Source organism: Drosophila mojavensis, unplaced genomic scaffold (genome assembly GCF_018153725.1).
Source record: "Drosophila mojavensis isolate 15081-1352.22 unplaced genomic scaffold, ASM1815372v1 contig_74, whole genome shotgun sequence".
Classification (NCBI taxonomy): Eukaryota; Metazoa; Arthropoda; class Insecta; order Diptera; family Drosophilidae; genus Drosophila; species Drosophila mojavensis.
In genome coordinates, this window is record NW_025318899.1 from 20,171,179 (window position 1) to 20,184,096 (window position 12,918).

At 37.1% G+C, this 12,918-nt stretch overlaps 1 protein-coding gene across 8 annotated transcripts in view; it reads right to left on the minus strand.

The window, feature by feature from the left end:
- The window catches only part of LOC6583088 (protein TANC2), a 62,987-nt gene that overhangs the window by 15,638 nt on the left and 34,431 nt on the right, over positions 1–12,918 (minus strand). For all 8 annotated transcript variants that reach the window (XM_044009445.1, XM_032731810.1, XM_044009444.1 and 5 more), the window contains exons 2-3: positions 6,921–7,103; positions 4,934–5,073 (exon numbers count right to left, since the gene is read on the minus strand). In XM_044009445.1, coding sequence (XP_043865380.1) covers positions 4,934–5,073; positions 6,921–7,103 — 323 coding nt within the window. The remainder of the gene's footprint in view (positions 1–4,933; positions 5,074–6,920; positions 7,104–12,918) is intronic.

The window sequence follows — 12,918 nt, forward strand, 5'->3', positions numbered from 1 at the left end:
TGCGGGCAACGCCGGGTACCGGGGCACGACAGGGCATTAGACTCCATTGCCAATTGCCCAACGGGGTTATCCATTCGCAATTGGCCTGGTCGCAACTGTCCGGCGATCACTGTAACTAATTAGCGAGTGGTTTAGTCGAGGTTTATTGTATTGTTGTGTGGTTCTATCTATCGGTAAAAATTGATAAATTGCGCCTTGTCGTGTTAATTAAAGGGGCCACACATACCGACCGGCAGGTGGCGCTGCCAAATGCTCGCGCTGTTTTTGTCGCCCGCAAATCGCGCGCGAATTCAACATGAACTTTATCATTTTTTCTCTGATTTCTCAAAGTGTTGGCATTTGTGTCCATTGATCGGTCGACAGTGCAATATATGATTTGATTGATTAAAGCTAAATTGGTCGTATTTGTGGCTTGATTGCAGTTATTGTTATTGCTGCGAAGTGAATGGCTGATTAAGTGAAAGTGAAGCCCGATGCTAAATGGAAATGGAGTACAACTGATGATAAAGTGAAGCTAATGCTGTGGCATCTCAGGGTCATCTGTTGTTGATTGGAGTTGTTATGGAAAATATGCCATGAAGATGGGATGTACACATCCAAATATAATTTTAACAAATATAAATTTAGCAAGATATTAAATATGCAAATACAGATAAAGGAAATACATATACATATATATAAATATAAGTATAAAGAATATATTAAACAAACGTTTGGTTTTTGCTATCAGGGATACAAATTATATTTTTGAATTACAGTCTATTCAAATTACGTAATTGAAAATAAAGCTATATTTAACGGAATTTTTTTTGAATGATTTCGTGATATTATAAGAAAATGTATTTTATTATTTCATTTTAGTTTTTTTTTTTTTTTCATGCCACAAAATTACAAAATAGTTAAATCTGTTTCCTGGATGATGTTTTATTTTATTTCTTATTTTATTATTTATTTTATTATTTTATTGCTTATTGTTTTTAAATCTAGGCTGGAATCATTCAATCAAAAATTCCTTTTCAGTTACAATTGGAAACTGTAATTCGGTTGATAAAAGTAAAACTTAGAAAAAAGTTTAGCTGACAGCCACTTCACATGCTCTTAGCTAATATAGTGTCCAGAGAAGTTACAATTGATTGATTGCCCAGCGGTGAGCCAGGTGCCTGCCAACCAGCTAGTAAACATACGTCTAAGAAAAAAGTAGGTGTCAATTCGTCTCTGGCTGAGATCGTGTGCAGGTGTCACAAGTCGCAAGTCGTAGATCGCATAGGTAATATAAATCTTCCGATATCGAGAAACAACTGCGGCAAATGCCATTCAAATACCAATTACAATGTTTCGCATAGCTGCGAGTAAAAGATATATTTGATTGATTGCGCTTTTTTGTGTTAATCATGGATACGTGATGCTATCGAAATTGTGGGATAATTAACGCCATATTTGTTGTTGTTGCTGCTGCTGCTGATGTTGTTGTTGTTGTTGACAATTAGACGGCGCACAGACCAAAAATAAATTGCATGTGCGATAAAAATCGGCTAAGTTTTGCTTTCGAATGTGGCCAAAATGGTTTCGTGAGCGACTTTTATGGCATTTTTAATGCAAACTATTTGAATTTGAATCAAACACAACAACGACGACAAGATTTTGGCTGCCGTTGCACGTTGCAAGTTGCAAGTTGATTTGTCGCCTGCGCGTGTCAATCACAAACTTCGAGTTACAGTTGCTGTTTATTTATATATATGTATATATTTATTTTTCTCTTCTTTTTGCTAATAACACGATTTCCAAACGATAATTAGCCAGAGGATAACCACCAGAGTGAGCTGCCACTTAATCTAATGACAGTTCTCAGACACCTAGCCACGCCCCACAATTCCATCCACAGTCCACACGACTGTTGGTTGTAATTGCTTAAACGACTTCTGGTTTAGACTCCGATAGCTACCTGCAGATCGACTGCAGATACACTGCAGATACTCGTAGTTAAAGTTATGTAAAGTGCTTGCTGGTTAGCTGCTCAGCCAATCACTGACACACTTCCGATATAACCGTATAACCATATCGCGTATAAGGAGAAAAGCCAGTTGCCAGTCAGGCAGTGATCTAGTCAGCCAGGCAGCCAGCCTGCTCCACTTGGCCAAAGACAATGATAACTCATTGAGTCGGTACCCGTTATACTTATGGTCAGAGACCCATAAACTCAATTCAATTCCATTCAATTGACGCGGCAATAAGAAACTTTTTCCGGGCGCATCATCAAATCAAATCAAATCGAGTCAAATCAACTCGAAAGGAAAGTTTCGTCTTCATTTTTTTCTCTCTCTGCAACTTGTTGTGCATACAACGCCGAGGTGTTAGCTATTTTATGGCCAGACTCTCATAATATACTATATCAAACAGCTGGCAAACAGATGCTGCCATTGTTCAGCTCAAAAGGCGCCTGCAAAGGCCTTTGATGGCATAGAAACTGTAAGAGAAATGCCTAGATTGTAATACTCATATAAGTCTGTGTGTTCTTCCTTTATATTGCTTATTGATCTTTACACACATTTGAATAGGCTGCAACTTTAAGAGAAGTAAAGTTAACGCATATGTAAAGGCGGTTCATTGATTCCAAGAGTTTCCCTATTTCAATGTTCCGGAAATGCAAGTGCAATCGTACATGGCACATTCACGGGTTTCGTAATTGCCCAAAGGTTAACTGCACCTTAGGATCTAAGGGTCGTCGGATCTTCGGATCTACAATACAATTACAGCGAATCACTTTTCGTGTAATTAATTTAATTTGATTTCAACGGCAGTGTCTCGCTTTCAGCTTGGCAGTTCGACTCCATTGTCAGCGCGCAAAATGGGCAACAGGAGCATCGGGATTTGCGGGCTGACTGTCAGCGAATGTCACTTTAAATACGCCAAAACGGCGCAAAAGATTCAATTGGTGGGGCGCCGCCAGACGTTCAAGCAGCAGATCCTCGGCACAGATACAGATAGGCCAAAGCAGGCTGCATGGCTGGCTGGCTGGCTGGCTGGCTGGCTGGCTCTTTGACTGGTAGCTAGAGATACGATTACGCTCTCGGTCGTATCTCATATCTGCGCTTATGTATCGCAAAAGCGACTGTCAAATGGCTGAACTGACAGTTGGCTTTTGCAAAGATGTGGATGTGGCTGTGGCGCTGGCTCTGGCTCTGGCTCTGGTGGTGCTTGGTTTGGTCTGGTGGCTCTTGGATGGTGCTGCCAAGACGGGAAATTGGGTCAGGCATTGCAGGCAGTTGCTTCAAGTCGACGCGCAGTCGGCTCAAGTGCCGTAGCCGGACGAACTGACAGATCTCCAGGTCCCCCACTGCCCACTCCACCCCCCCGGCTAGCTCCTCGACTAAGACAAACTGGCGGCACGTCGCTACGTCGGTGTCTTCTGCTTTCTAAGCCAGCCCAAAAACAAAACAACAACAAATACTGTTTTACTTTTCGCAGCATATTTATGAACATGAACACTCGACTTGGATATTTATTTCACTGCCGCGATTCCCCAATTGATTTCAATTTTCAGTTGCGTTACCCGCTCGCCCGCTCGCTCGCCTGCTGACACGTGACATGGGATTTCACTTAAGACTGTTAATGCTCGCATAAGCAAACATAAAATGTGCCAAATGTTGGACATGACATGCAATTGGACGTACCGAGTAGCTCCAGACTTTGAGCCGACACTCAAAAGGACAGCAAAACAAATAAAATTTCAAAAATAAAATCCAAAACAACAACAACATTCAACATATGCTATTTTCATAAATAGAAAAAAATATGATTTTAAATCCGACGTGTAAATTGATTTCTAATTATTAAAAAAAAATAATACGATTTCTGCTACTTTTGCCGCGAAAGCTACAAATAATTTCAAGTGCTTGTGAGAGCTTTATCTTCTTCTTGTCGGTAGAGAAAACTTTCTTATTTGGGCTCTAAGCGTATTTTGAAAGCTTTTTTAAATAGATCGTTTGATCAGTCTATAATTATGTCAGAAAGTACATCTTTGTACTTCATATAGTTTTCTTGAACACATTTCTTAATTCTTTATATTTATTTATATTCTTTATATTTAACACTCCAAGCCATTTCTGAGATTTTTTATTAATTATTCATTAGCAGAAAGAACTAGAAATTTGAACTTTTACATAGCGTATCGCAAAGAATTGAGTATGCTGTAATAAAAGAACATTAGATCAAGTTCACGCCCTAGCAAACTCTTTCCTATATATTTTTGTGAATGGCAATAATTATGTCAACGTATATAGCACAGATATATTTAATGTGGTATTCAGTCATAAAACCACAACTGATTTAGTTCACGCCCTAGGCCATACACTCTTTTATGTTCGTCTTATTAGAACTTTCTGACCACCCAAACATGTTCGACTTTGCTTATGCAAATCAGAATCGTAATAATCATATTGTATTATCGAGAAATAAATTGCTTGACACTTGGTTATGGCGCGATTAAAAGCCAATCAAGTCTTTTATGGGCTGGTTTAATATTGCTCTTTTATGTCACTTTCTGGGCTCCGAACACACAATGATTAATTAACGGTGCTTAGTCAACGCCTCGCCCACAATGCGCCTAAAATTGTGTTTTTGTGAGCGGGGCGGCAGCTGAGTCGAACAAATGTGTTAGGGCATAACGGATAAACTTAGTTGGCAGATAAAAGAGGCGCCTCGGTATATAAAGATGAACGGAAATGGTCGACGATAATAATAACAAAAAGTCGTTTCGACAGTTACAAAATGATCTCTCGCAGCCTTTCTTCGGTTCATTCTCTTGCTTCGACGCGGTCATCAACTAGTCGTTAGGGTCGACACGCAGACAAAATGCTGAATCGCCACGCATCTAATGCGCCTCCACTCACACATTTGTATCTTTGTATCTTTACAACTCAAAGTACACACTCACCTGCATATAACGTGCTAAAGCTGCATTCCGCTGCGCATGTGATCTCAGCTGCGGCTGAGGTGAGCCCAACGGACTGACGATCGTCGATGTGGAGCCCCCGATGCCGGTGTCATAGCCCTGAGCATTGGCGCCATCAACATCTATATTAGTGGGGTAAAAAGAGTTACAGTTAGATGGATGTCTGTAATCGAGCCAAGAATCAACGATTTAACGGCTTCAAAAGTGTGCAAAAAATATTAAGTAAAGTGGTATATGTTATATGAAACGTAGAGATCAACGATCAAGACTGCGGATGCAATATTGCAGTACGAATAAATGTCGATTCATTTTATAAAACCGATAACAGATCAGTCTGATCTAGTTATATTTATGACTATAGCAAGTGCTCACTGGACACTTGACAGTATGCAAATCGAAATAAATAAGGCGTGTCAAAATAAATACCTATTCTAAAGGTACTCCTGCCTGATCAGAGGATTGATCGATCGCACGCTCTACAGTGGCCCCGTACGGCAGCAGCTTATAATACCTATTTATATATACATACATATGTATATTGTTATTATGTATGCCTATACCAGAAGTACATTTACATTTGTTATTCCCAGTCGCAACGTTTGTTGTTCAATTCATATGCCAACTGTGTGTGTTGTGTGTGCGGAGTGTGTGACTTGGCATGCAAAGTAGGCTTACATGGGGCCAGTCGGTTAACTTCTGAAAGTACTCGAGTACAGCGCGACATACCGTTGCTCCACTGCCCATGAAAAATTGAAAGTTATGCCCGTTTTCAGTTGATGCTCTGCCCCACTGTGCACACTGTGCCCAACTTGTCGCTGAATTTATTGGCTAGCTGCCCATTGGACACTCTCGTGTCCGTGTGAATTTATGAGCTGGCAGAGCTACGTCGTTGTCTTCACTTTATTTATGTTAATGGGAATTTAGTAGGTGTAGTGTACAGCGTGTGTCTGCGCTAACCGAAACCTAAGCAGCAAACTGGCTTCAGCTTATTAGCATAGCTAATTAAGTGATACAGTTCGAACGAGTTGTAGGGTTTTGAGTAGTCGACTGAATGAGTACTTGGCAATCAACTGAAGCATCGATACATGACAAGTACAAAATGAAACCCAGCTAAATAAAGATGTTGAGCCATAGCATGAATAGTTAAATATATTTTTAGCATACTGACTTTTTAGTCTTGTATAGAGATGCTGTAGATTCTTGACTTGCATAAAAATTATATGCTGGCATATTATTTTAGTCAAATCCCATTAAAAATGGAAGGATTGGGATTGTAATGTATGTAAAAGGTAGCGAGGTATACACATTATATTATATACATATCTCCCTTTGTCTGTTCATAATAATTGCATTAATCATGAAATTTACCTATATATATATATACAAATTTGTAACATTTTAATATTAGGAACTGAAAATATATTTAGTGAAAGATTAGGGAATTCAATCAAAATACATAAAATAACACAAAATTTATTAAATAAATAAATATTTCTTTTCGAATATTTTTGAAGAAGGTTAAGTGTAATAAAAAAGGTATGCTGTTACCATATATTATTTCATTTACTATATATGCCATAACATAAACCATAATTTATCTTATTCTTATCAGGCTAAAACCCATTAAAATTTATGTCTGACTATGTTAAATTCTGTGGAATTAATAATTGCTGCAATTTTCAAAGTGTTTACACCTAAATTTTTGTTTTCAAGTATTTGGTGTACAAATTGAAAGGATATCATAAAAAAATAAAACATATATACTCTTAAAAGGCGAATTCCGAGATAAGAGTGCAGCAACAGCATAAAAAAACACTCGACACAACACCTTGCAGTCAGAGCTGTCGAGGGTTCGGCTGTTGTTGCACATATTTGTCCGCCTTATATGGCATGTCCATAAGATACGACGAGACGGAGACAAAGAAAGAGACAGAGACAGACACTGGCTACTACTACTACCACTACTCACCTTTCAGCGAACTGTTCATGCACATGGGGCACTGATCGTTGCGGAACATACAGGAATAACAGCGTTCGTGTCCGCAGGTGTCGATCAGTTTCCGTCGCTTGCCCTTATCGAAGGAAATGCGGCACGAGGGGCAAACCGAGCCGCTGGCATCATGTTCCAAGAGCCGTCGAATCGATTGAAGATCTGCAAGGAAAATGAAAAAAAAAAAAAAAAAAAAAAATGAATAAAGAATGAATGTGTGGGTATGTGTGTGCTTACATATTCATTTGGTATTTACAGTTTGCCACATCACAAAAGTGATTATCATTAAAGTGGCATTTAGCACAAGGTATTATAGTCTAAGCTTAAACATTAGCTAAATTTTATGGTAAGTCTTGAGAGTCTTAATGGATTGGATGAGCCTAATAAAGTTGCTAATGGTAAAATTGTTGAGGAAATGCTGATTGAATTCTAAATGACTGATGAACATAAAAATGATAAAAGTATATATAGTTTTACAAGAAACTGCTACATGATATTTATAATTACCCTCATTCTTGCTTAAAAATAACTTGTCTTACTCTTTTAAACAAATTTTTTTACTAGGTCTATTCTTAAATTGCATTAAGTCGATAACTACAAATTTACATAATTACATTTTATATTACTATTTATAATGATAATATAAGAGTTAATTATTTAAATAAGAGTTAATTAATTAATATTTAATGGTAACATAAATTTATTAATTAACTCACAGCAAACTGTTTAATTGTGTTGATATTTTTTTATTATAAAATATATCGCCATATTAGATTTATAATAACTTTTCTATAATTCCGTTTTTATATATTTTTATTATTTATGTTTTTTTTTTTTTAATTTTATACACATTTTATATATTCCATTCGTCATTTATTTAAGTCTCAACATTCCTTTTGCAACCAATTGCTGGAAGATAGTCATTTACCTCATCGCATATGACCATTAGATCTTATCCAACAAATCGCCACAAATTCTATGCATACATTAAGCTCATTCAGCTTGATTTGCTTGCTTGAACTTTTTTCTTGTTTCTTGATTTGCTTGCCTCATGTCACAGCAATTTCCACGCTTCACAGTCGCAATTGCGGCTGCACTTGTTTGTTTATTATATTTACTTTATTTCTGTTTCATTTATCTTTTTTGTTGTTGTTATTTATTTGTATTTTTTGCAGCGGCTTGCATAAATTGTGACTGTCAATTAAATGTCGTTTGCGTTTGTCCCAGACTCCAACTGCCAATCTTTGACTGTGTGCGCAAGTCGTCTCACTGATATCTTGCATTTATCTCTGACATCAGTGGCTGCAACTACTCTGCCCCTGCCCCTGATGCTATGCTGCTCAAGCTGCTACCGATCATCGAGCTGCTTGCCGAATGCCAATCGAAGGAATTCTTTGTTCGGCTGCACTTTAATTGATTTAATTTGAAACGCTTGGTTTATTATTTCTATTAGCACTTTGTCTTTCTGTGTCAACATTATGTAAAAATGTGTGCAACAATTGGTTGCAAATGTTTACAGCTTGGTGGCACAGCGCTGACAGCAGCACTTGTCATCATCAAGAGATGTCGATTGTTACCAGAATTTAAATATTAAAAGCTTTTCGTGAAATATTTTATCCAAGGTTGCTTAACGATACGCAAGACTAACCAGTTTGTGACCTATGATTATATTGATAGAGTAAAAACTATTACGAGTTCTTTCTGCATATCTATCGTAATATATTCAAACACAAATATCTATTATTCATTCTATAGCAGAAACTCTACACTTATTGCTTAAACTGTGTTCAGTATTTAGCCTCCTCTCTAACCTCTCAAGTTATATTTGCAATCACTTTAGAAAAGCAACTTTGAAGAGCTCGTTGAGCATCGAGAATACATGATTAGCATGTTGCATATCTATAAGGATGTAATACATATATCCATATACAATATATTTCCATAGCAAGCTGCTGCTGCATTTTTTTCTTCTTTTTTTTGCTGGAACCCATAAAATATGGAAATTGAACGAGGCTTTTGTAACTCTTGAGCATTCAACGTCCTATTTTGAAGCCCAGTCAAATGCCAGGCTGCAATTCCTGTTTGGTTTTTTTTCTTTTTCTGTGGTGAATGGGAACTGCAAAGTCGACATCAACTTCGACGTCGACGACGCCAACGAGAACCACGTCCGGTCGTCGTAAAGTGGATTACAAGCGCAGCCGCTCGATCAGCGTCTGGGCTTCCATTCCATTCATGCCCACTTGACAAACACTCAATACGAAGTCTGCCAGCTATTTTTCCTTTTTGCTTGCTTTATTTATTGCAAATCAAAAGTCAAAGTATTTCTCTCTTTATATGTTTTACGTTTTTGTAAAGCATTGCTCTTGCCAAAAGATATTGTGATATTATTAGGCAATATGTAACGGAAAACTCTTTGGTAAATATATGGAAATCATTTTTGAATTGATATATAATTAAGATAAAGATAAAGATGTTGGCTTAGTTGAGCACTGAGTAACTCTGTGTAGCCATTACATTATACTATTGCTTATAGATGACTATATATAGAGCAATCAGCTACAATCAGATATTGGTAATAAAGCCAGATCCGAAATTCAATTTAAAATTATACTTATTCTGTCTGATTTCTGTATATATTGAATATAAATGTTTTACTATATAAAATACAATTACATTTTCCGCAATGCTTGTAAATTTCCTTTTCTTTATATCCTTATATTTATTATTTATTATTTATTATTTATTATTTATTATTTATTATTTATTATTTATTATTTATTATTTATTATTTATTATTTATTATTTATTATTTATTATTTATTATTTATTATTTATTATTTATTATTTATTATTTATTATTTATTATTTATTATTTATTATTTATTATTTATTATTTATTATTTATTATTTATTATTTATTATTTATTATTTATTATTTATTATTTATTATTTATTATTTATTATTTATTATTTATTATTTATTATTTATTATTTATTATTTATTATTCATTAATTAATATAAATTATGATTTATTTAACAATTGTGCTGCTATAGTTTTAAGGGTATTCACTGGTCGTCATCTCACACACTTCCGTTACTCATTTTAGTGTTTCGCCAGGTTCTCTGCGCAGCCGCCGCGTGGGCCGACGCCGCCGCCGCCGTCGCTGCTACTGCCAGCTGCCAGAAACAGCCACGACGCACAGTCTGGGGGCCTCCAGAGGCACAGCCCACGTTGATTCTGTGGTTGCTATAGCTGCTGTTGTTGTTGTTGCCGCCGCCTTATCATGTGGCATAAACTCTGAACTCGACACAGCTTGAACTTTCGACCGGTGTCATGGGAATGGGTAAGCCTAACCAGCAGAAGTGGACAAGGTGCCGCCAAGGCATAGCAAAAAAAAAAAAAAAAAAAAAAAAGGGGCAGCTGCAGCTGCTATGCAAATTCTGCGCAACCCTCGCCCAGCGGACGAGCCCTTGCCCCTGCCCCACTTGGCACATGGCGCAAATTATGAACAGTTGTATTAAGAGAGGCAACAAGTGTGGTCTGTCGCTGGCATTTCCCCCCACCATCTGCACCACACTTCCTCACCCATAGACCAAAAACAATTTACAAAATGTCATCCGACAATTGGCATGTCGCTTGTCATGCGCAAGCGCGGCAGATGCCACCGACAACTGTTCGTGCCACAAACAGTTGGGGTTGCAACTGGGCTACCTTTGTTTAGCAGTTGGCACGCCAATTGCCGCAAATTCCCAATAATGAGAGTCAACATAAGGTATGCCAAATAGAGCCCATGCATGCAACAGGCTAGAAAAGAGAACTTTGAAGAGTTTGTTCAAGTAGGAAATTAATAGCAAAATAATTAAGAGCACTCTGGGTCTGCTCGACTAAGAGATACCCTGAATAAAATTTGAAATTTAAATTGCTAAATATTATTCAGTGAATAATAATGAAAATAGTTTTAGGCTTTTCTTTTTGAATTTATGAAAGGCAAGAGTATTAAATATTTAATAGATCTGACAACAAATAATAAGGTGTAAAGCTATCTTAGAAAGTCTGCAACTTTTAAAACATTTCTTTTAAATTAATATTATGAGTAAGAAATTTATTTGCTTTAAATTTTGAAGAATTGTCCAAGTCATAATGAATTATTATCCTTTTAAATTAGTCTACCTTCAGGTTAAAATGCTTGTTCTTAAAAAATATTACACATATATTCAGTAAAGAAATATGCATGCTCGTAAGACCGTCTTACTTTTCCCTTACCAGATGTGTAGGCCTCTCATTTTCACTGTCTTCCGCCCATGCTCACGCCCACGTGTGAGTGGGTTGCCTTTGTGGCTTCAATGCATGAAATTCTATAATATTAGTATAAGCAATTCCTCTGCCAGGCTATATAATTCTGGTTAATTTCATGGATTTTAAGCAGATTCATTTGCGCGTCTATGTGAGAGAGAGAGTCGATTTGTAAGTCAATGTACTTGTACGTCCTCTCTCTCTCACACACACACACACACAACAATGCACTGTGAAATGCATTTAAATTGCAAAATTATGCAGCTACTGTAGTGGGGGAGGGCGAGCATTAGGGGCATTCCCCCCTTTGAGCTGCGCGCTACGCATGCGCTGAACTTTTTTGCTTTTAATTTTATTAGATTTATGCGAATCGCTGAGATAGTTGCGGTTCGTATTTGCGGTTTGCGCCAAATTGATTTGAATTTTCCGCTGCATTTGTTATTTTTGTTTTTTCTATTTTATTTTGGTTCAATGAATGAATTGTAATGGGCTGCCGGTTTGCCCCCACAGTGTGTGTGTGTGCGTGTGTGTGTGTATGTGAGTGGTGCAGACATCATGTGGTTCATGTGGGCGTTTTATTTCAGTTAAATTGGCAAACCGCGGCCTGCGGTCGCTGTGAATTGCATGTAGGAGTTGTGTGTGAATATGTGTGTGCTAGGTACGTATGTGTGTGCGTGTGTCTGTATGTGGTGTGTGTTGCCTGTTGGCACCGGCACTTGTTTTCCTTTATGTAATTTCTTTGCAAATTACTTTGAATACACAAGTCTTTCTTAGCTCAACAGCAACCGCGGCAGCTTTGGGGCCTAATTCAATTTGCGGTTTATCTTCACGGCCTTAAATTGAGAATTTAACTGCCCAGCAGAGTGCACACAATTCCCAGGGCATGCCGTGGAATGTGTTCTAATAGGGCTAGTCGCAAATTGAAATTACCCACAAAGTCGCTACAAAACGATTCCTTGGCATTTCTGGGAAATTGCTGCAAGGAATGTGGCTAAGGAAATTCTACAAAGACCTGCAAATTGCGCAGTTCTTCGAGTACCAAAGATATATAATAGACTAATAATTTGCATAAATTCTTAATATATATTTTTATATAAATATATTTTTGCTAAGACTATAAGCCTTTATATATATCATTAATGACTCAAGCTTTGTATCATTTTTTATTCTTTAACAAAAGTATCTAAACATTGTTTTATGACTATGGAGAGCCCTTAAAAAACAGTTTAGCTTAAGATTATTTGCCATGTAGATTTACAAAGAAACTTGCGCATCGTTAACTTTTCTTGTTAACTATCTGGCAAAACTTGTTTGAGGTTTGAAATTATTGTAAAACAAAGCCGAATAAAGAAGAGGCACGAGTTGTCTTTTATAGAGTTGCTGCTTATAGATACACATGTATACACGCTCCTATGGATAAAGGTATGTATATAAAAAGAACAAAACTTGTTGATGCCAAAAAGATATGCGCCACAACAAATATATGTAAATGCTTAAATCTCTATGTAAATGTCGGTAGGTAGTCCATATTTATAGCTATGTAATTTGAGAACTGAAATGTTTCAATTACAGCTGACAAAATACAAAATGTCAACTGGCAGGTCAGGGCTGCCAATTTGAGAGACGGCTCAGGGTTAATTGGAGGTACACCATCATAAATAGAGAGTGGCATGTGACCCTCT